The 25,118-nt window shown below is 39.9% G+C and overlaps 2 protein-coding genes across 3 annotated transcripts; one reads left to right on the forward strand and one right to left on the reverse strand.

Moving 5' to 3' along the window:
* Window positions 1-954: 954 nt before the first annotated feature.
* On the forward strand, window positions 955-5,224 carry LOC102301501 (60S ribosomal protein L22). The gene is made up of 4 exons (XM_005943461.2): window positions 955-1,093; window positions 1,906-2,013; window positions 3,613-3,737; window positions 5,026-5,224. Exons 1-4 carry the CDS (start codon window positions 1,082-1,084, stop codon window positions 5,168-5,170), a joined length of 390 nt encoding a protein of 129 aa, XP_005943523.1. The 5' UTR covers window positions 955-1,081; the 3' UTR covers window positions 5,171-5,224.
* A 2,548-nt stretch (window positions 5,225-7,772) lies between these two features.
* Window positions 7,773-23,751, reverse strand: rcc2 (regulator of chromosome condensation 2). 2 transcript variants are annotated; one of them, XM_005943459.3, is made up of 13 exons: window positions 23,601-23,751; window positions 22,332-22,553; window positions 21,839-21,932; window positions 16,556-16,699; window positions 16,350-16,481; window positions 16,012-16,100; window positions 13,708-13,822; window positions 12,889-13,055; window positions 12,587-12,767; window positions 12,400-12,505; window positions 11,975-12,047; window positions 10,262-10,339; window positions 7,773-9,480 (listed from the first exon to the last, which is right to left on the reverse strand). In XM_005943459.3, the coding sequence occupies exons 2-13, from the start codon at window positions 22,530-22,532 to the stop codon at window positions 9,376-9,378; spliced, it is 1,485 nt and encodes a 494-aa protein (XP_005943521.1). In that variant the 5' UTR covers window positions 22,533-22,553; window positions 23,601-23,751; the 3' UTR covers window positions 7,773-9,375. The 2 variants fall into 2 exon arrangements, with proteins under 2 accessions (XP_005943521.1, XP_005943522.1); XM_005943460.3 differs by lacking the exon at window positions 23,601-23,751 and adding an exon at window positions 23,343-23,553.
* Between the last annotated feature and the right edge of the window lie 1,367 nt (window positions 23,752-25,118).

Genomic DNA, 25,118 nt, shown 5'->3' on the forward strand with positions numbered 1-25,118 from the left:
TTTGTTTTAAGTCAATGATCAGCTCAAAGTGCTCAAAACGTATAGACATTTCTCATGCTGAAATAAAGAGCACTTATCAGCCTACTGGAAACAGATTATTTCAGCCCGGTTTCCTGTTTGTAAGCTGACTGATCTGCTGCCCAGTGTCCATCACTCCCTCCCGTTAAATCCCGTTTGTTACTTTTAACCCAGATCAGTCACTCTGAGGGGAAACAGGCTCCAGCAGCTCTGCGCTGACAAAACGGGCTGCAGTTGTTTATTTTGTGGAGGCTGACGTCACCAGGGGTGTCCAACCTCAGGCCTCGAGGACCGGTGTCCTGCAGGTTTTAGATTTCACCCTGGGTCACCACACCTGAATCAAATGATTAGTTCGTTACCAGGCCTCTGGAGAACTTCAAGACATGTTGAAGCGGTCATTTCAATCAGCTGTGTTGGATCAAGGACACATCTAAAACCTGCAGGACACCGGCCCTCGTGGCCTGGAGTTCCCCCACCCCAAACAGCAGCTGTCCACGTTAAACCGTCACTGTCACGTGAGCGTGTTTCCTGTATCAGCAGCAGGTGTTTAAAAGCTGACAGGTAAACCCGCGGGCCCGTCAAACTAATCGTTGTCGTGAGGAAAATGACGACTCGTTGTTTATGTTACAAAAAGACGGACCAGGCAGAAGGTGTTTGAGTTTTTTTTTTAATTAAAATAATTTAATTGTTATCTTAATATAATATCGATACGTGTATATATTTGAACGAGCTGGAGATGGAGACTTTATTTTGCGGAGGTCTTTAATATTGTTAGAGCGATCAGACGGTTCCGTGAAAATGACGAATCTGCGGGTGCAACATTTTTAACACGGAGAGTGGAAAACAAACAAATCTAACCAGTTAATGTAAAAACTAGTTAACAAGGAATACCGGAACTATTGCGAGGTTCTATGAACATCCATTGCTGTTTAAAAAAAAAAAAGTTTATTGGATGAATGGAAATGAAGCGATTTTGGGACAAAACGAATTCCATCAATTTTTCGGCGTATGATGTGTAGCGCATGCGCACCGCTTGCTCTTCCTTTTTGATAGCTTCTTCACCATGGCGCCTATTGTAAGTAAAAAGTCGTGCTAAAATCTATCGAAGTTGTATCTTTTCCTCTATGAAATCTGGAAAAACTGGCTTGTTGCATCTACATGGACTAAAATGCAGGGTTTGGGTCCGTTTGTGATGTTTTTTTTCGGTTACACAGCTGAGTTTTTTGTGGCCTATGGCTGTCTGTGAGTTAACGTTAGCTTAGCAGCGTCGCAGAGCTAACCACGTTGCTAGCCCTATAACGATACCTTTGTTTAATAAGGTGCGCAGATAAGGTTTTGGAGGCTGACAGTATCTACGGAGCTGTGTTTGTTTGTTTGACCTGTTTGTTAGTTAATCGCTCCGAGACGTGGACGTTACTAGTCGGGGGATTGACGCAGAGCTCAACTCATGGAGATGTTTTTAATTACTTTTAGTCGTACTTATCAAAACATTAAAGAGTCGAAAATAGCACTTATGCATACTTAATGTTGTCATTGAATGTTCTTATAATTAAAGTCGAGCTTTGGCTAGAAACTAAGTACAGTTGCATCATCACGTATATTAAACTGTTATGCTGAATACATATAACTCTGTAGGTAAAAGCAAAATCCGCTGTTAATTCAGATTGCAGGATTTTTGAATTAATCAGTTGAATGTGATGGTGACCAGATTTTACCAATCGCTCTTTGGACCTATGTACTGCACAAACGGGAAATTAACATTTTGATACATTGGAATGTTAACAGTTGGTTGTTGTTGGGTGTTTTACTAAATTTTGTTCATATAAATGTAGTGGACAGCCTAGAGGTTCTTTGCAGTGAAGTAAATGTTTGTCCTTCCATTGGCAGAAGAAGCAGAATGTCAGCAAAGGTGGTAAGAAGAAAAAGCAGGTCCTAAAATTCACACTGGACTGCACGCACCCTGTCGAAGATGGCATCATGGATGCTGCCAACTTTGTAAGTTTTAAGCTGTAACTTTTTCTGAGTTATTTTATTACCAATTTAAGACTAAAGGCTGTTCTGCACAAGCTGCAGGGCTTCTTTGAGATGACATTCCTAGCCAGATCTGGCTCACTCTACACCCTTTCTGAGTTCAGCCTCCATTTGGATTAGCTCGGGAAACCACACCTTAACACACACCTAAGCTTCGGACTATATATTTTTTTTTTCTTCTTCTCTTCAGTCGGTAACATTTCTTGCTACAGATGTCTTTAGGGCCACATGACACTAATGGTAAATGGCCTGCATTTGTATAGCGCTTTTCTAGTCCCTAAGGACCCCAAAGCGCTTCACACTACATTCAGCCCTCTGCCCACCACCAGTAGGCAAACATGGGGTTAGTATCTTGCCCAAGGATATTTGGCATGCAGCCTGGGATCGAACCACCGACCTTCTGATTAGTGGCTGACCTGCTCTGCCACCTGAGCTACAGCCACTAAGGATGAATGTCATTAGCATTTTCTCAGTACTGGTAGTTGTCAGCACCTAGTTACTGATACTCACTATAATTTAGTGTGAAATGCTTAGTTACTGGTTATACTTATACGAGTTGTTAAGAACAAACTAACAAGGCCAATGTGGTTATGTATTACAAAGCTGAGGTGGTGGCAATTTTTCTGGCAAGTGGCAAGAAACTGTGTTTTTACATGTTTAAGATGATATCTAAAACAAATAAGAGTAGGGGTTTTTTTTCTTCTCTTTTAAGCAACAAGAAAATTGGTAAGTACCAACCAAGTTTCTGCACGTTGAACAGATAATGAGGTAAAGGTCTCCTCTCTGTGTGGCTCCTGTCAATTGATGAAGCTTTCTAGGTGCTAATTAGCTTTCTAAACTGCAGTTATTGGTTATTGCTCACAAGCATTTTGATGTCAACACAGCAGCATAACAGCTGTGATTGGAACACCTGAATTCAACAACTTGGGTGGATGAGTGAATACTTTTGGCAATGTGGTGTACGCGCCACCAGAATAGCTGCACCAAATATCAACAAACTGGGTGGTGGATTAAAAGCTGTGCACAAGGACAAACGTTGTCATAATGCCAGTAACTGTACCTAGGATAAAGAAATGCAGATCTATTGCTTAAATAAAAATAGTGCTCGTTATTTTGACTTGAGGTGGAAAAACACTTGAACGTTTAGTTTGAACATTGAAGGCTTTGCTGGAAACACAGGACTCTAAAGCAGTTACATGTAACACAGTCAAATGTGCTGCACAAAAAAGTCAAAATGAATTAACACCGAAGGAATAACCCCAGAAATGACTGATTTTTGAATATGTAACTATCTACTTGGGGACAAGTTTAATACCAGGGTTCTGTAGCCATCGAACTCACAGACATACAATTGGAAAACAGCTCGTAATAATCCATACTACTGTTAGCTTCATTTGAGCAAAAAGGCCTGATGCATTTAAAATCCACAAACTCATTCACCGAAAGAGCTTTGTTGGTTTTATTAGAACTTTGCTTGTTACTCTTCAGTGAACTTGTTGCTCATGTGGAGCATAAATAGAGCCGTCGATATAAAGTAACATTTTTACCACATGTTAATTGCAGGAACAGTTTCTGCAGGAGCGCATTAAAGTGAACGGCAAGGCCGGGAACCTTGGTGGCGGTGTGGTCTCCATTGAGAGGAGCAAGAGCAAGATTACAGTGTCCTCTGAGGTGCCCTTCTCCAAAAGGTATCAGGCACTCACTGTGTTGTTTGATCCTAATGTAAAGTTCTGAGTAAGATGACGAGACCACATTACTAACAGAAGCAAATGTAAAGACCAGTTAACTCAACATCTTCATATAGATCATGTGACGTTACTAAAAACTGCTATTGGTGATTTCACTGTGCTGAAGGGTTCATGCAGTTGCAGCCATTCACAAATACTAACATTAACATTTTCATTTTAAGACGTTAACAATCTGGTGGCATATCTGTGTCAAACGACAGCTGACACACATCTTTAATCCTGAATGACTAATAAATGTAAAAATAATAATAATGAAACGATGTCTAATAAAGTGTCAAATATATTATATGAAATGTAACTGTCTCTCTTGCAAAAACAAAGCTGCACAGGGTTTTTATTGAGTAGAATCATCATGTGACGTGAGCTGGGATATTACAACTGAAGACTGGAACCTGTAGTTTAATTGAAAGTTTAATTTCACAGCTAGTGAGCTTATTAGTCATTTTTTATTTAATAGAGGATTCCAGAAAAGCTGAGTCTTTTCAAAACTAAAAATGGATAAATGTATTTGCCACGTAAGCAAATAGTTTAACAATTAATGATGATGTCAGGGAATGGATGTTTAGGGAGTTCATCATCATCATGATCGATGAGAAAACGGCCCATGGTGAACAGGATTCAGTTCTTAAAGGTATAATGGCAGTTATGAGTTCAGATGTCGCCACACCACCACTCTGTTGTGTTTGTGGGGGAAAATGTGCTATTTTCATGGCATTGTTAAAGCAAGGTTTGCATAGCTTTTTGTAACATTCCATATACCAGGAAGCTATCCATTAGAGATGGACTGATCCGATATTACGTATCGGTATCGGTCCGATACTGACCTAAATTACTAGATCGGATATCGGAGAGAAATAAAAAATGTAATCCGATCCATTAAATATCAAAAATCACCTCACAAAACTTGCATAACTGCTCATAACCGTAGCACGTCGGAACAGTATGCATCACGTGATAGAGCGGCTGTGGTGTGCGGGACCTGTCCGCGGTCTGGTTGAGCATTTAGAGTTTGAACTTATACAAAATGCAGCAAGATATTAAAAAAACAGTTTTATTGATTAAAAAACACACTATTGGATTCATATTGGTATCGGCCCATATCCAAATTTATGATATCGGTATCGGACATAAAAAAAGTGGTATTGTGCCATCTCTACTATCACCCACCGTGCTGCTGTTCCCTGAAGGGGATTCAACTGATGATGGAATTCATCTCTTGTTTTTCCAGATACCTGAAGTATCTGACAAAGAAGTACCTGAAGAAGAACAATCTCCGTGACTGGCTGCGTGTTGTTGCCAACACCAAGGAGAGCTATGAGCTCCGCTACTTCCAGATTAATCAGGACGAAGAGGAGGAAGAAGATGATGATTAAAATGGCAATTAATCTGATTTTGTGTATTTAAATAAATGTTGTTTACAATACAGAGTTTTTGTTTAAGGTTCTTTTTCATAATGTGATGACAGATCCGGAGCAACATTATTCATTCCAGTGTTACTGCACTGTAGAGCACTCACTGTAGGATCTACATAGGACCCAATGAATCATGGAAACAAGATTTTAAAAAATTGCAAATTAAGCAGCTCAGATGGGCTAAAATAAAACTGAGCGATGTGATTTTGTTCATTCTTTATTGTTGTGAAGTGGGCGGAGTCTTCATATGGTCAAATATGAGTCAATTACTGCTGGAGTTGAAAACAAACTGCTTGTAATTTAATGTAAGAGTTCTTCACAGGGTTCTTTCTGTCCTGTGACAAACCCAGTACACCCTCGGACTTATTAGCTTGTAGATCCAGCTTTAGGAGGACATGTTTTCGGTTTGTCTTGCGTTGTTGTAGAGCAATTTTGGCCCCACTACAACAATCTGTTGTGGATTTGCTGGTGTGTTTGGGGTCACTCTCCTGTTTCTCAAACCAGTTTTGCTCCTTTCGTAGTCTTGATGGTGGTGATTTGGTGGCTGAGGAAAGGCACAGACCAGTTTCATGTCATTCCACGTGATGCCACTCAGCCAATCAAATGTGTGTATTCTGGGCAGCAAACACTACGACTGTACAGTACAGACAAGATTTAGAGGCAAATGATGCAGAAAAAGATGGTAGAAAGCAAAAGAGAATGATACATGTAGAAAAAAAAAATGAGAGCGATACAGTAATGAAGTACCAATATTTCAGGTTTCTGTATTATTATTATTTTTCTGACAACGTTTTGCTTTTAATCCCTACAGTTTTAAACAAGTATCTGAACTTTCTACTCCTTTCAAAACAGGCTGTTTGCTTAAGTTATGGTCAAACGTCTTAAAATACCCCAATTTGTCCTGTTATCTATTGTAATTCAAGTTGTTTAAGTACAATGAAAGCTTGAAATGTTAAAGTGGTGAGCTGGCAGAGGTTTAAAAAAGTAAGGTTACTCAAAACTGAAAAATCATGTACATTTCACAATGATACATGGGTTCACAATTTAAAGCTGTTCTGCAGCAATGGAGGTTGATCAAGCCTTGAAAGCTGGTGTAATTCCTACAGCTGTTCCAGCTGTTGTGGATTACTTTGTCTGCATAAAAGTTGAACAGTGTTGTACTACAGAAAGTAGTGTGTTGGTACAAAAATGGTGAGAAAAAGGCTATTAACAATGGAAGAGAGAAGGACCATTATAATACTAGCCAGCTGAGTCTAATAATATGGGGTGATAACAGGAGGAGGAAAAACTGCAGAGGCGTGTAAGACTGGCCCCCACTATAGTCACGTTTTGGGTAGGTACAATAAGTTTGTCCAGGTTTCTAGAAATTAGAGCTGCTCCATCCAAACTGGGATGGATTCTGTGTCTCTTAGAAAGACCATGTTTTCCCCAGAAAATTTCCAAATGATCTATGAAGCCCACATTTTTGGACACCACTCAGTCAGCCACCATTTTAAGGCAAACATGGACCCTAAAGATCTTTAAAATGTTTTTTCTAATCAGATTCTTACTCTGGATGGCATTACCTTGGCCTCCAGTAACACTGTGAGGAACATTGGAGTCATTTTTGACCAGGACATGTCCTTCAATGCACATATTAAACAAATATGTAAGACTGCGTTCTTCCATTTGTGCAACATCTCTAAAGTTAGAAATATCCTGTCTCAGAGTGACGCTGAAAAACTAGTTCATGCATTTATTACTTCCAGGCTGGACTACTGTAATTCATTATTATCAGGATGTCCTAAAAACTGCCTGAAAAACCTTCAGTTAATCCAAAATGCTGCAGCATATTTCACCTGCACTGACTTCTCTTCATTAGCTCCCTGTTGAATCCAGAATCAAATTTCTCATCTCATACAAGGTCTTGAAAAATCAGGCTCATCATAAAGACGTTGTAGGCTGTTAATTTACTTGTTCCTAGAGTATTTAAAAGTAGAATGGGAGGCACAGCCTTCAGTTTTCAGGCCCCTCTTCTGTGGAACCAGCTCCCAGTTTGGATTTGGAAAACAAGATTCCCGGTCTACCTTTTGGATTAGGCTTAAAACTATGCAAGTGCTCAATAAAGCATATAGTTAGGGCTGGATCAGGTGACCCTGAATCCTCCCTTAGTTACACTGCTGGGGGGCTTCCTTTGATGTGAGGCCCTCCCCCCCTCTCTGTTTCTACACTACTCTGCATTAAATCAGTCATTATTTCTCTCTGGGTTTTTCTTCCATTACAGTGTTGTCCGGTCTTCCTGGTCATGAACGCCCCTCTGAGCCAGGTTCTGCTGTAGACTTCATGTTAAAAGGGAGTTTTCTTTCCCACTGTCACCAAAGTGCTTGCTCATAGAGGACATCAGATTGTTTGGATTTTCTCTGTATTTTCGGATGGTCTTAACCTTACAATGAAGCACCATGAGGCAACTGTTGTTTGGTGCTGTACAAATAAATCTGAACAACCTCCCCACCTCTGAGGTGGATGGATGGATGAATCGTTTTGTTCAATCTGACCTGAGTAGAGGTTTGACTGCACAGACAAATTCATTTACAGGAATCTTTATTCAACCATTTCAATGAAATAAAAAAAAGCAAGAAACAAACCAAACAAAAACATAACCCAGAGAAATTTCACCATTAAAAAGAACGCACTGCACCTTATCACGTTGAACGAGTTTAGACAGTGCATTGGTGGTTTTGAAGGTTCAGACCTGTTTGTGAAATTGCTTAGAGCGCTGTAAAAGTTAAACTTAATGAAATAAACAAGAGAAAAAAAAGAGCTAAGAGACTCTGTGGTCTTGGAAGGACTGAGGCGCGCATCATTGATGCAAACATTGAAGAAACAAGGAATGTAACATCAACATGAAGTGCACAGAACATGGCTGCTGTGTCTCAGGTAATATTCTTCCATACACTTACTATTTAATGCATAAGTGTGCTCACAATGACAAGTGCGACTGCATAGAGTAAACAGAGTACCTGAATGGTATACTCAACAGCTGGACCAGGATGCATACGAGCCATCCGTGTTGTTGCACCAGATCATCTTTTCTTAGTTTCCTGTATATCCATAACAACAATAAGCTTGGCATTTTTCAGACTTTTGGCAGTTGTTAATAAAGCTGTGGTGTTGTCAAACTGCACGTGGATACTCCAAGTATAATTTGCAAAGGAAAAAAAGCTTTTTAAATCTCATTCTGGGGCAGTCTCCAAAAGTGTTTTAATCAGATTTGACTCGCGATTCTATGCATGCAGTTTGGTCCTGGTGAACACTAAAGTCAAACCTTCAATTCAATCAAAAGAAGCTTCAGAATAGCTGCCCAGAGGCATTACCAAGGTGGCTGCCAAACATCAAGACAACTTCAGTCAGTGGAGAGTATACAACCAACTGTGTTTAATCTGGGTAAACACTATCCTGTCGACCTTAATGCAGTCTGCAACAAAGTACTTAAGTGCACTATATGGAAGTGTATTACTGCAAGTATTCAAAATGAGACACAGTGTATGTTCCAAATCCTGATTATAATCTGCAGCAGTCGCAAACACTCGGTCACACTGCCACAGACAAGATGGATCAGCTGATCCTCGGAACCAAATAAACAAGAATTCCATAACCTGAACATACATGTAGAAAAAGGCACAGGTATGGAGTGTTGGTCTTTAAAATGCCCCCAGTAGGAAAAGACCGAGGGCTCCTGAAGTAGCACCTGTAAATGTCACAACTATCAATACTGAAACAAACAAACAGAATTAAGAGACCCGACATGAATGAGAAAAGAAACTGGAATGGGTTTTTTGGGAAGCACAACTTTGCTGGACGAGATGTGCTTAGAACAAACCGTTGCAGGCTCATTGGGAAGTAAAGATATCTTGACCATTCATTGTGAGAGCTGGACCATCCAGAGCATCTGTCAGTCTCCAGTCCCATCTTCTCTGATTTGAGTGTCCAAATTGTTGTGGAGTCTGTTGGGAGTCGAGATGTGTGGATAACCTTCAGACTCGTGAACACCTCTCCCCTCAACTCAACCATCCCACTAGCACGATGCTGTGACTAGTAGCGACTGAACAGGTCAGGTATTCCTGCTGATCACATGGTTGTTCCTCTGCTCTGTGAAATGGGTTGAGGTGTCACTGCTGGTGGGCCCTTCAGATTGTTCGGGGGTTGTACTCAGGCAGCTTTTTAAGTTTCTCCTGTTCCTGCTCAGTATCCTGTCTAGCAATGACCAGAGAGTGAGAGTAGCCCATCACCACCTGGAGAAACAACACGCACGTTATTTGAAAGAGAAGGACATTTCCCTGCTTTGTGGTAAATAGACAGGTTCTTATATTTCAAATCTACCCGAGTCCTCAAAGCGCTTTGTACAACCTGCCTCGTTCACCAAGTCTCACAGGCACTTTTGTCCTATGCTTTTTCAATTTAAGTGAGCTGACTTTTTTTTTTTTAATATACCACCACATCACAACAGATGCCTCAAGGAACTGTACATTGTAAGGCAAAGAGCCTACAGCAACTATTAGTTGCTATTGTTATTATTAATTGCTACAATGTGTAGCAATTAGTCTACAGGTTTAAGGACATCACTACTGAAGTGGAGTACAAGCAAACTAGAGCTGATATAATGCTTATTCAAAGTTTTACTTTTATTCAATCCAAGCTCACACACATTATACAGTTTATCTACCCGTAAGCACTTATATAACACACACACACACACACACACACACACACCAGGGTTCAGTATCTTGCCCAAGAATACTCGAGTTTTTGGGAGTCTGGGATCGACTCTGCGACCGTCTGATTGGTAGCTGACCAATCACACCACGTTCTACCACCTGAGCCACAACCGCCCCAGTACAAATCCAAGACTGTCTGAAACTATGCATCAGATTTGGATCGGATCATTCACACATTCTAATTATGTGTGAAACTTTGGCACTGCTTAATTTGATCAACGATTGATCAGCGATTGTAACAGTACCGGTATGCATCTTAATGACTCTACTTCAAATAGTTACCACCTTGTCCATTTACCTGCTCAATGTAGATGCCATCCAAGGTCTTTACCTCCTGGGCGGTGGTGGAGGATTTGGGTTTGGTGTCTCCGTATCCCTGCAAGATCAATGACAGATGTGATCAATGTTCATCTCCTATCTTACAACAAAACAGCCAATATCACAATATTTCACTTGCATAAACATTGTTCGAATTTGGAAGCAAGTCACTGGTCAAATTCATCTTCATGTGAATGTCAAAGAGATTTTGACAAGACTGTAGCAACACTAAAGCACACTACAAAGTTTCAATGTAACAAGACTGTGGAGTCTTATGATCGTTTTCCAATTCATCCTCCAACTTTAATTTTCCTGTGTCCCACTTATTTAAGTTATATTAAAATAATTTAAGTACTAAGTTGTTTTGCATCCTTTTCCCCTGTTTTCCCACGGTGCCTACTGAACAGCCATTGGATGGTCTTCTGGTTTTTCGACTTCACAAACTATACAACACACTGATGGCCCTGGATACTCATACTGCAGTCAAAAACAAAAATGCGCAAGGTTGGAATCAGGCGGTGGGATAAAATTGTTCTTAGTATACAATGAAGTGCAAGCTGCGCCAAGTTGCAACGCTTACAGTTTAACAAGTCCATTTCAGTCTGGACCGTCAAAACTGATTCCAAAATAACTGACCAATGTGAAAGATGCAATGCCTCTTCTTGCAACCTGAGCCACATGTTTCCACTCCTGGTGTAAAATGAACAAATGTTGGACTGACTACTTCATGATCATGTCTAAGGTTTTAGGGACACGGGTAAATGTGGAGCTTTTCATTGCTATTTTTGGGGGTTCCACTTGTTCCCCTGTAGATTACAAGTCGTTCTCTCTTAGGAAGATATCCGCCTTCTCTGGAGTTCACCTTTAACTTCCCCAAGTTTTTGTGGCTCAAAGACGAGATTTCTTTAACTGGAAAAGATCAATTTCACATTTAAAAGGTAGCTCTTAATTTCTTTCAAATTTCTTTTATTGGTTAAATTTTTCCAACTATGTCTGTAGTTTGTGTATACCCTGTAAGTTGATTCTGTTCATCTTGATGTTCATCATAAATCCCCCCTCCCAACTGGAAAACTTGCTACCTGGCGCACTGCTCTGAGCATGCGTGTTTAAATACTGTCAGCGCGAGTTTCAGACGAGCAATGAATGAGACTCGCTCATCGCTTGGATTTTAAGGAGGATGTCAAACAAAATGTGGTAATTTCCAAAACATGCTGTAAAACTATTGCTGCAAACGGAGCAATGGCATGAATTTATTCCACCAGCTGAATCATCCACTGCAGAATTAAGACTGTTTTACACTCTGCACGCCAACGTCTCCCCACACCCAGCGGAAACGTTAAACCAGCTGTGACACCTGTGACTGTTCTCGGTCAGTAGTTTTTACACTCAGTATCTAGACTTTTGTTTCTGTAATTTGAGGGCATCACATTTTTTATTTGACAGATTTTATGTTATTAGCACAAAAGAGCACCTGTGTAATTTCAATCGTTTTATTTTGTCTCACAAAATATTGATATTTTCACTAACTAAATTTTAATTTTATTGTAACTAAATGTTACTATTTTAACCAAACAGAACTATTGTTCCGTATGTTTTTGTTCAGGTTTAAAAACAAAAATAACGACAGATTACGTAGACGATGGCCTACAAAGCTGTTAACACTGGACATGTGATGTCTCATAATGACTCTTACCAGCTCTCCAAATGTGGGTGAGGGTCCCCAGCTGATTGTACTCTCATCTGCAGCAATGATGATGCTGCTCTTCCTGATCGATACAAACATGCAAACAGAGTCAGAGCTACGGATGTAGATAAGAAAACAACAAACAGTCCCAAAAGTGTATGTAAAACACTATTAAAAGTGCTTTACTTACATTAATTGTATTGTAAAGTACTATACATACATATTACACATAGGGTGCTGAATAATGACCCATCTTATCTTAAAGACCTCATAGTACCATATCACCCCAAAAGAGCATTTGGCTTTCAGACTGCAGGCTTATTTGTGTTTCCTTCAGCTTCCTGGTGCCTCTTCTGTGGAACCAGTTCGCTTTTATGGCTGAAGGGTAATAAAAACCAAAAGAAAAAAACGAAACAAGTGACGACAGCACTCACCCACATGCCAGGCTGCGGATCTTCCAGCCACAAAGATCCTGCACAGCTTTGGGGTACATGGTTGACTCTCTAGAAGTATTGGTCACCCCCCAGAAAAACAGCCCACCTGTAAAATACAACATGTACAGATTTATACGTGTGCTCCTCTCACACCTCTGTTTAGAGATCTTGTTGCAATGTGACATACCCATCTCGCTGACAGCAAACGAACATTGGTAGCCTGCATAGATCTGACTGGCACCACGGCCAGGAAAGTCAAACAGCTTGACCAGCCGGGGAACCATCTCATCCTTCTGCTCGGTGTGACCGAGGCGCCCATAGCCGCCAAAGCCCCAGGTGAACACGCGCTTCTGAGAGTCCAGCACCAGCTGAAAACACAAACAGCAGCAGTTTGTAAACCTTTTTGCAAAATTAAAAAAAAATCAATCAATCAATCACTGGCCATCTAATTTGATTTGCTCCTGATAAGACTTCTGGGAATCCTCTCACCGTGTGATTAGCCCCGCAGGCCACGTCTCTCACAACCACGTTAGGCACAGGCATGATCTGGCCATCCTTGGACTTCTCAATGAAGATCGCGACACGACGAGGGATGAGCTCACAGTCGAACTCTATGCGCTGGGCACGAGCTATGAACTTTCCATCACTGTTGTGACCTGCAGTGACAGAGATGCAGAACAATAAAAAACTAATGGAGTTTATCGTTCCCAACACATCAGTGCTTTCCAGTGCACAAACTACACTACTGTGTCTACATGATACATATCCCGTGGTATGAATTTCAGAATTCTATGCCACCTCATTCTCAAGTTATCACATTCACAAACTTGGATGTCCATGCTGTCAGCCCAAGTCTAACCTGGGAAATTCACCATGATGAAAATCATTTGCGTGCATTTAACTACAGTTTTCTAGAATAAATCAGCAAGAAAGGTTTTGTGAAACACGTCAGTGATGGTGAACTGTAATGGGCTCGATATAAAATGTCATTTCATCTTGATAAGTGTGTAGTTTGTTAACATATGAAAACACTTTATTTACCAACCCAAACAGATGCACCTATGGTATCAATTTCAAAATCTCGAGTTAACACATACACAACATTTTTGGAAAACTTGACCCTGAGGTTGAGATCGCTGAAATTAAAACTGCTCTAAGTTTTAGTAGATGCACCTATGGTAACAATTTAAAACTCCTAAATCGCTGAGGCGTGAAAACTGGTGTCATTGCAAACAATCTTCTGCAGCCTTAAGCAGTTTTAAACTGTAAACAATGTTAAAACATGAAAACACTGTGCTGAGAGCTTACCCAGCTGTCCATACTCTGGGCAGCCGAACGAGTACAGGTTTCCTTTGCAGTCCACCACCATGCTGAATTCAGCACCACAAGCCACCTTCACCAGGGGCTGCCCATTGTAGGAAATCTAGAGAGAAACACAATTCAGTTTTATTTATATAGCTCCAAATCCCAACAGTTACCTCTAAGTGCTTAATACTGTATGGTGGCACCCTAAAATAATGGAGCGAAAACCACAACAATCAGACAACCCCAGCAGCCTAACCCCATCACAGCAAAACTAAGGGAGGTTTCAGGGTAACCCGATTCAGCCCCAACCAGCTTTATTAAAAACGATGCTTTAAGCTTATCTTAAAAGCCACGAGTATATCCGTCTCTTGACTGACTGGTTCAACAGAAGAGGGACCTGAAACCTGAAGGCTCTCTCTCCCACTCTACTTTTAAATAGCCTAGCAGGCAGTCTGAGAGGAAGTGATATGGCTCAGCACGGGTAACAATAACTTTAATTGTGTATCACATTTTAACTGAATTTGTGCTTCACAGTTTGAATAAAAGACACATTAAAAGTATACATGTTCAGACATACAGACCAACCACATGGGGTAAAACATTTATTCCAACATACACACTTAGATGTAAACTACAGCCCAAAATAAAGAGGAAAAGATTAAGGGAACGCTAACCTATAAATGTGTTTTCAGCAGTCGTTTAAAATAAATCTCACGCTTAACTTGACAGGGTGTTTGGGCACCACAGCCTCACCAACATAATGTTAGGAGACCCTGGTTAGAGGATTGGACAGGTCAGCCGCAATGGTAAGCGCTCTGAAGTTTACCAATGCGGCTGACTAATCAAAGGTCCTGGGACCCTGTTTCTCAGCTCATTCCAGGTGCTGCATGTTTGTTTTTTTATTACAGGTACAGCAGTTTGCCATACATTATACAGAGCTCGAGACTAACTTTTTTTTCTTAGGTGCATCAGCACAGAAGTTGGGTGCACCCAAATTTTTTTGACCGCATCGCATTCTTTACTTTGAAAGGGCCTGCTTCACCGCTCCACTTAAGATCAAAGTGGTATGTGGCCCGTGATGTAAAATGAATTTGATACACATCGATCATAATTTAAGACCAATGCATTAATTAATCAAAGGAGTAATTAATCATATGATAATTGGGGTTTTCTCTGTATTATTGTAGAGTGTTTACCTTACAATATACGTGCCTTCAGGCAACAATTTGCTACATTTATACAACACTGTTTCTGATGCTGGATTTAAGAAATAAGTTCGCTTTTAAAACATGTAAATGTTTTGTTCTTATGTATCACTTTTCTACTCTGCAGGAGCGCTCAAAGTTCTTTATACGATGCCTCATTCACACCTCTTCACACAAGCACTGTTTCAATGCAGAAGTGCTTTCTATCTAACATTCACACACATTCATGCTCTGATGGATGCAACAGAAAGCCACTCCTGTTTGAGGATTCTGACAAGAGGCGGCAGCGGTGTTGATTCATTTAAATTAACCACCTCACTGCTGTAACCAGGTTTCTAGCAGGCAGAGTAAATCAATAACTTGATTAAATAATTAATCATTTACTCACAAAGACTTAGAAGAGCGAGACCACTATAGAGTAAGTTGTGCACAAGAAAACTATAATCCAGGCAAATAATTTCATTTCACAGGATCAATTAAATTCCTTGCATGTAAATTCAATAACCTGCACGTGAACTTAGCAGCCACATCCACAAAGAAGCCACTGTCTACGTGAGTATGTCTCCTTGGTGCACTGTTGCAGTTTCACAGTCTGTGGGTAGCTCTCTGCGCTCTAAATCCTGTATGCACAAATCAACTGATTTCTGAATGTTGGAGGCAGAGCACAAAGGAAGGTGGTGTCCTGCTGTGGTCACTTTGATGGACTGTTCAGGTTACGGCTTTAAACTGAGTTACATCGCGGCAGCGCCGTTTTAAACCCTTTTTGTTTACAATTTGGAAAATAAAGTTAGCAGAATTAACGATCCACAGTCATTGTTTGCTGTGTAGCAGAGGAGTTGCTGACAACCAAAGGATTCTAAGGTAAACTATGAAGCCACTGCACTGCTGTCCCATTAATTAACAATTTTGTTTTTGTTTGATAATTTTATATAATTGTTTTGAGTTTGTTTTTGTTATTTTGAAACCATAAAAGCTATGCAATAGCAGATTAACTGTATTCATTTCCTGTGACTGACGAGACTTGGACAGCAGTGACACCTACACCACCACACTTTATCATCTGATAAAAGGAAGGAAAAGTACGAGTTACACCCTGGCTTACCAGTGCTGGGGTGAGGACTGCATCAGTCTGGTTGCCCTGACCAAGCTGGCCCAGCTTGTTCTCTCCAAATGAATACACAGCGCCATCCTCTGAGGAGACAGAGTACCATCAGCAAACATGTTAAAAGCACAGAGCCATTACCGACTGGATTTCAGTTTGGAAACCTCCTTCGATGACCTGTGCAATCAAACCAATAATGCGTAATCCAATCCCAGAATACACTGGTGTTTCATTTCAACAAGCGGCTGTATTACACGATCTTGTGGCTGTTCTGCACAACCACTGAAAACAGCTGCTGTTGTGCAAGGAAAACCCACACAGTCCCCAGTTAAGCCTACCTGTGAGTGCCAGGGTGTGATTGCGTCCACAGGCTACAGAAACAATAACATGCTCTGCCAGGGCCTCGATTAACTTGGGAGCTTCCAGGCGCTTGGTGTCTCCATGACCCAGCTGACCTTTGTCATTACGACCTAAGGAAGCAGGAAGACAAGCTCAGTGTCTGATAACACAACCAACACAGACAACCACTGTGCATGTTACTTACCCCAGCTCCACAGCTTGCCCTCTGTGGTTATGAAGAGACTGTGAGCAGCACAGGGGCCGGACACCACGCAGCTAACCTGGACGTCATTTAGGCAGCCATAACGATGAGGGCCCCAGAGATTTTGGCCCAGGTTGCGGAAAGCAGCTAAGAAACACACACAGAACCCGTGTCAAGACCCCCCACACACACAAATGCACAACACTGGCACAACCAGTGTTGCCAACTCCTCAGTAAGGAAAATCGCTATTGGTTGTCCTAAAAGTCGCTAGAAGTCGCTAAATGACGTCATCGCCTAATTTGCATAATTGGTCATGCTAATCTAATTGTAACCTATGTTGTTGGAGAGAGAAATAACATCGTGGAAGAGACATAAAGTGAGTAAAAAACGTCCTAAATGCATTTAGAGTTTATTTAGAACTACAAATTAAATTTCTTTTAGCAATTATTGTTTTTTTTAATGTCACAATTCCAACCCTGCTCCTTTACCCGGGCTTGGACCGGCAAAAGTGACCCGAAATAGGCACTCTGGTGGAGTTACTTTGTGTGTGTGTGTGTGTGTGTGTGTGTGTGTGTGTGTGTGTGTTTATAAGTAGTTTTAAACCTTGTGATCCACAAAACAGCATAAGAGTAAAAGAAGAACTGACTGCGTTACAGCACCCGCTGCTTGTTGAGAGTAAAAGCGATACGCGCTTTCACATCTTTTTTTAGTGACTTTTTTTTAGAAAAAAAAGTCGCTAAGGGGTCTGAAAACTCGCTAAATATAGCGACAAAGTCGCTAAGTTGGCAACACTGGGCACAACGCTCCCTCTGTACCTTATTCTGTTCATAAACACTGCATTCTTTAAGAATGCTGACGTTTCTATAAACGGAGCACAAAAAAGAACGTTTGTGTTTGATCATTTCTTGTAACAATACTTCTTTGTAATAACTAAGCTGCACGGTTGGCTTTGGAGAACTTTAATAGTTTAACTGCACAAAAAAATTGTCAAAAAAACAGCGTTGACTGTATTTATGTGCCAAGTCAAAAATATACTTTCTAAAGAGAAAATATTTTTGTTAAATGCAAAAATATATAAATAATGTCAAGTGCAGTCAAAGCTTAACATTTTTATTGGTCTGTGGAAAAAATTTTATATTTTTAAATAAATGCAATTTCATTAACACAATATTTTATATTATTTCAATTTTATTTTATTCAAAAAATATTTCAAGTGGATGTGGTCTGACACTGCCCACGGCCCCCTTTAGACTCACCCCTGCTTGGCCTTCAGTGAGCTGTGTAATATAAACATGCTAAGTTAACAGTGCATCTGCTGACTTTAACGGAGGAGTTTTCACTGTGTAAAACAAACAGCGGTGGAGACAAAGTTTACTTTTCTTCAGGTCAGCGTTTGTTGATCAGGTGGTTTGATGAGGACTTTGCTAGCTTTTCCCAGTAAAAGGTTTTAATGGCGATTACAGGAACAGTGCCGCCGGTCAGCCCGACCTCCCGATGTTATCAGCTCCACCTCTCTGCTCTTCTCCGGTGTGTAAACAGACTCTAGAGTGATGAAAAACTAATAAAATGCACCTGGAAAGTGTGGCGCATTATGGCGTGCATTTTTAAGGATGCACTATTCAAAAATCCGTGACAACCACCTCAAAAAACCAACTTATCATACATCTAGTTTCCTTTGAAAACTGCAAGTGGCCAGAGTCAGGAAAGACTGAGAAATCCACTGCTGCAGCTGAGCTGTGGTGTCTTTCAGGGAGAGCAACAGCTTCCCACTCCTGCTGATACACCAGGACAGCAGTGAGAGGAGCCAGCCAGCTGAGAGATGGAGAGCAGAATAGACACGCTGTTGTGCCTTTATCAAAGACTGATAGTTTAAAAATAACTAGCTACCCGTTTTCAGGTAATATTTAAATAATTCTGTCATTAAAATGGGATGTTTTCAGTCGTGCTCAGGTCCTACAAGCAAAAAGTAAACAGGTACTTAAACCTTCGACAACACTTGAAACATCCAGTTACATGAAACATGGTGTATTCTGGATTATACTACTGTATATTATGTATTTGTTGCATGTTATTGTTGCAGATGTCAAATGCTTTATATATTTTACAGTAAGTTCACAATGATGATATTCATTTGTATCATCTCTGCGCTGTTAGAGCCGTTTAAGACTCTGATATCTTTTCCATCTGGCTTGAAACAGTGCGCATATACAAGCACTCCCAGTGTCACGCGAGCTTTTATTTCCTAAACAAAACTTACACTTTAATTTTTTTTTTTCCATTTATACTTCCTTTGCAAAAAAATATGTTTGTAAATTCTGGATTTGACATAACCAAATAGATTGGAATATAAATACTCACTTCATGTAGTTAACACCATCATCAGCTGGTTAAATAAACAAGCCCATTCACTCATTTGGGGTCCAGATGTCAGCATGAATTAACCTATTTCAGACTCTTTGGCTGCAATGATTTTTTTAACCCCAGGATCACACAGACTGAGATGTGTACGGCCAGTTCATAGTGAACAGGCTGCATCATCAACTGACTTCTCTACTGCAGATGTAAACTAATCAACCACTTATTGATTTTGTCTGGGTCTGTATGCCCCTGCATCAGTTCTGCACTTTAATGAGAACAGCAGTCAGGTAAAGACAAGAGCATCCACACAGCAAACAAAAGCACTCACATGCACAGAGTGCTTTTTCTTGGAGCCAATTTCTTTTCATGTTGTTTGGGAAACTGTTGCAGTCATTTATTGAAAATTTTGCAAATAAATGAAAATACAGGAAGCACAAAGTCTGTGCAGTTCTAATGAGCTTGAAATGAATATTTGATACGTCTTTGTTCTTTGCTCTCCTCTATGAAGATAACACCACACACTGCTGCATCTCTCTCGACCTCCTCCATAGATACCAGATATTGTAAATTTGCATTTGTCACTCCTTAAGACCTGCTGTCACTGAATTTTGAGGAAGCTTGTGAGAGCTTTCCTTAGTAAATCAAATTTTTGCCGTTTCTGTCTTGAACAAAGGTGACGACAGGATTCAGGAAAAATTGACTCTAGAGGGTAAAGAATGGCTTCTTGACAGCCACACGTCTACTTCTGATGAGGCTTGGCATACAGTAGACGGATCAACTGACAGGCCAGATGCATCTTTTAGATCCTGTGTTGAGTCTTTGCTTGATTATGTTCCTATTTCTTATGGACATTAGTTCTTGAAGATCTCTGAAAGCTTGGAGGATTATTGTTTACAATATTAAGCAAAGTATAAAATAGAAATAAGATGGCTCAAGATTTTTGAGGAATCATTTTCAATGAGTAATTAGTACTTTTAACTGGTTGTAATGAAAGATACAATCAATGTGACTCAAACTGCTCCAATGTTACAGGCTTAAAGCTTTCAACATGTCCTGATGTTGTCTCCACACTCTCAGATGTCCAACTAGGGGCTAAATTTGACGAGTACCTGGAATCTAGTTAAGTGCTAGTGGTTCAGCTTCCAGTGCAACAAGTCTGCAGCAGTATATCACAGCTGATAACATTTGTCTAGATGATGTTCAATGATTTCTCTGCCCAGGATATGCCCCTAGTGCCCCTGAAGACAACAACACAGGGACTTGATATCTACAATATGGTGAAGAGATTCTTCATGGAGGAAAAAAAAAAAGAAGATAGCAGTGAAAAAGCTGTTGACGTAACTACAAATGGAACAGGCGTCATTGTGCAATGTAAAAATTACACAGATTTCCCAACATTTCTACATTACCCCCGCACCATTCAGCAGCAGGTCATTGATACATGCAATATGACAACTCCCATCATAGAGATCATAATTAGCATCTGGAACTTTTAGCTGAATATGGTAACCTGTTACAAAACACAAAGATCCGATGGTGCAGGCGGGGGCGAGTTTGGCAGTGTTTTTGTCACTTTTGAATTCAATGAGTTAATGCAAACCCAAGATGAAGACATCTCACTGGAAATGCATTTAAAGCTACGATGAAAATTCTCTCTGTACATTTACAGAGGAAGAAAGAAATCCCTGCACTTTCCCTCTGTGCAGTCAGTGCTGAATAACAATGCTTCTGCATCTGGGGCTTTGGATGAAGCTGCAGACAAGTACGCTCAAGTCTTAAACAGACTCGGGCAAGAGTTTGAGAACAGGTTTAGTGACTTTGATCGACTTGAGCCATGTGTGTGTTAGTCATCTGAAATCATTTCATGTAAGTGTACACGACATGCACTGCTGAACAGCTAAGTTCAACTTGGATGCTGAACAAGATCCAAGATCCTAACAAAATGACCTCCACACATCTACAAGACTCACTCAGAAGTGCAGTGTTGTTTATATTGTAATTATAGCCCAGATTACAGTTCACTGGTGTACAGCATATCTGTAAGTGGGAAACCAGGCTTCCCACTAACAGATATATACAAAGACGTTTTCAGTAAAAGACGCTGTAGTTCTGTTAAACTCAAATATTGTACAAAAATGTGATCAGTTCAAATAAAAAAAATGTTACATGATTTGAAGTTGTGACAGTTAATGGTTTCTTAAAGAAAATTATTTTAGACAAAATGCTACAAATGTGTTCATTCATACAAAACTGTCAAAATATTTACAAAAATATCACAAGTGGAAACAGACTTTAAAATGTTGATACAGAAGATTCGCACAAATAAACAATGTTGTGTATTTAAATCTGCGTTCCCCAAATAATTGCAAATATTAATTCTGGGGAATCCTCGACACTACTGTGATCAGGTCACCCGCTCTCAGATAGAAATATTAGCACTAAAGGGGAACAGCTAAACTTTGTTATTCAAGATATCATACAAGTAGCACCTCGTACTACTCTGTATGCTTCAAGTAACTCTCAGTTTAACAAAAGGTCGGTGACCCTTGACCTAAAGCGCAGTATAGGTTGACCTCACAACTACCAGCACCATGGAAGCTCATGAAAGGTGTGTTTGTATCAAACAACAGACAAACTGTTTGATAGAATAGAAAGGTAAAAATAACATTTTGTAGCTTTGATTATGCACTGAAGCCTTTTCTTGATAAAAATAGTTTCTCTAACAGGCTCAGGACTACAGTGTGCACTCTCTGTACAAGGACCTCAGGAAGCTTCTTAATCACGCCATCATGACCAAAATATTAAAAATGACTAGATGAGTCATACTCCCTAAGAAAACAGGACACACGTGGCCATGCCAGCATACAAAAACTAGACTATCCTGCGACACAGGTACATTATAGGATAGCCATTTGAATGGTGTTTACCTTGCTGTTTGGGAACCTCCTTTCTTCCAATCAAATCCCAGTTGGTTGCCCCAAAGATGAGCAGTTGGCCCTTTACCTTTGGGCACTCGAGTTTCTGCAAAAAGAGGACAATAACTATAAAAAACAAACAAACAATGAATAAACAAAAAATAAATCTAATCTAAATTTCCTGGGTCAAAGGGAAAAGTAGGTTTTATTTTGTATTATTATTTAGCAATAACCAAACAGGAACAGCTTTAACACAAACTTTTCATACAGCAAATATTTCTTTTTAAACAAGAAAAACAAGGAAAAAATGCTGATTAAATTTCATATTACAGGTCAGGCTGTACTATGAGAAGGGAAAAGCATAAACACACATGCTGATGAAAAACAACAAAGAAAGGCGAACGGTTTGACTGACGGTCATTATCAGGTAATAACTGAGAAATGTTTGTAACACAGAACACTTTAACTTTCAAAAACCAGTCAGTCTATGTTTGATCAAACGCACTATTTTCTCTTTCACGTCGTCTGCCACAGTGACCGGTTGGAGACCAGACTTGGTGGTGGGTTTGCCGGATTTCTTGTTGTTTTCCTGCTCAAAGTCAAACTCGTCATCACTGCTGAAATCCCTCTCTCTCTTTTTCCCGCTGGCTCGCTTCCTTTTCATCCCACCATTCCCTGAGACATCTGTCACCTTCTTGCGTGGCATCTTTCAAACTCAAGCTGTTTTCTGTGGAAAAGAAGAAACCACATAGTGTTATTCAGACCACATGGAAACTTAATTGTCAAAGAAACAAAGGCTGTGGAAAAGACCAAACGAAGGCTTGTTGAATAAAACTACTAACGTGTTAAATTACAGAAACACTTATTTGAAGTACAGCACAACACAATAAGATGTGAATGAAAATTTTCATTCAAACCCTGTGCAGGAGTTAATTACCAAAAACTTCAACTCATTAAACTCGTGGGCTGGTTATGGCGGAATGGACGTTATTAAAAATAACTAAATGCTTCAAATCGGTCTTTTGTTAACGTAAACTTTGGCGAACTTCACTGGCTACAAGTTCACACGCTTGAGTTGATGCTGCCAGCACTATATGTGTGCCGTTATATAAGTTTGCCACATTCAAGAAGCCCTAATTCATCTCTATTGTTACGTACAAGCTAATAAAATCTCTCCGGTTTTCTTAAATTACATTCTTAGTGGCTGTCTAATACTCGGCTATTCGACATTGGCGTCGGGGGAAATACACAAACAAAAACAACCACCTAGCTTGTTATGCACACACAAAAAAATCCAGCAAACTATAACAGTGCACCGGTTTAAGTTTGCGAGCTAGCTGCTAGCCTCATTAGGCTGAGCGGCTAACCTCTGTCGCTCTTTGTTCACATAATGGTTGGGTACCAAGCTAGCTGATGTGCTAACACACGGCGTACGAAGTTAAATAGTTAGCCGCTACACAAACAAGCTGCGCAAAGTTTGTATATTGTACGAAAACACCAACACTCTCGAACCCACCGTAAAATAATATCACATAAAATGGGAAAAATAGACGACTTGATGGGTTTCATTAAGCTAACGTTACCTCTCTACTGTATGCTAACACACATCCTAAATAAAGACATAAACACAAACACTCTATAAAACGATGATACAACATAAAACTTTATCCACGTTTTCTTGGCTGGAAATATTTTTTAATAAGCCCAGGTACAATCTGTGTGATTTCGGGAAATATCATTATTAATTTTAGACAACTAAAAATAAATCAGATACCGGCGATTTCCTGATTCAGCGGCTCTCTGTCCGTCTCTGGTTTGATTGATTTGAACAAAAGAAGCTGCAGTCTGCTTTTACACCACGTGGTCTGTTTTTCGTATTCATACAGGAAGCCGATACACACAGGGGTGCCGCCGGGTGATATGGGGCCCCGTGAAGAAAAACAGCACTGTGGCCCCCACCTCGTTCATATTGCAAACCATGCGAGCCCAAAAATATAACACTGTGCAGACATCAATATTCTGCTTGGATAATTACATTTTATGACTCTGTGCAAGCTTGATGAGAGATTTTTAATGTTAATGTTTGCTAATGATTGGTACCTTATACTAAAAACGAATAAAATATACCTTAACTACTGTTTAGAAGATATCTATATATATATATATATATATATATATATATATTATATATATACTATATATATTATATAATATATATATTATATACTATATATATATATATATATATATATATTTACTTAATGCACAGTTTGTGTGAAGCACCTATAATTTTGCTGTATATGTACAATGACAATAAAGGGCTATTCTCTTCTATATAAATTAAATAATCCTCTGGATATGTTTTTTTCAAACAAAGTATTGCAACATGAAATTTGTCTATGTCCAGAGACCTGGTGGAAATAAAAATAGATTTTAATCTGTTTTAGCTTCCTGAAAGCTCTCACCACCTGCAACAGTCAAAGACAGTGTGCAAAATACACCCAGAGCTGTACATCTCTAAAGGTTCTCTGCTCATGTTACAAAATAAATAATGTGTAGAAAAGTATATTTCCCAAAGGGCCTCCTGCAACTTTGGACATTACCTACTTCTTGGGTCCTACCTCTGCTCGCCACACAGCACAACCCTGACAATAGCAGCCATGGCAGTTTGTCTTCCTGCACCTGTTGGCTGTCTTACAACAGTCCCAGCATGGGAATAATCACTGCCTAGAATATAAATAAAAACACCTTAATCTGTTTTATTTTATCTTATTTTCACTGTGGTTCATTCATTCATCTAATTTGTTTTTGATTAATGTGTGTAGACATGAGTGATTGTGTTTATGAATACTGCTGTGATGGTAACTGTATTTATTTTATTAAGAAATAATATTTTTTCCATATGCTTGACTCGGGTGTTTTTTGGCAATAAGCTCTCTAGCTTTGGAGCAAAACCCTTTGACATGAAACTGAAGATAGAAGGGTGATCGAAGTGTTGCACAGCAAGCCTCGAGGGCCGGTGTCCCTGCAGGTTTTAGATCTCACCCTGGGTCAGCACACCTGAATCAAATGATTAGTTCATTACCAGGCCTCTGGAGAACTTCAAGACATGTTGAGGAGGTCATTTAGCCATTTCAATCAGCTGTGTTGGATCAAGGACACATCTAAAGCCTGCAGGAAATAATTCACACCAACACTCTTTCTGAAACAGCGAAGCTTCAGACTGCAGACATCGTTAGATGTTGTGATGGCCAAACCCGTGGCCACACTCTAAAGTCGGTAACTTTTGTAT

This window comes from Haplochromis burtoni, unplaced genomic scaffold (assembly GCF_018398535.1).
Source record: "Haplochromis burtoni strain Fernald_Lab_line unplaced genomic scaffold, NCSU_Asbu1 Contig_374, whole genome shotgun sequence".
In the NCBI taxonomy this organism is placed as follows: Eukaryota; Metazoa; Chordata; class Actinopteri; order Cichliformes; family Cichlidae; genus Haplochromis; species Haplochromis burtoni.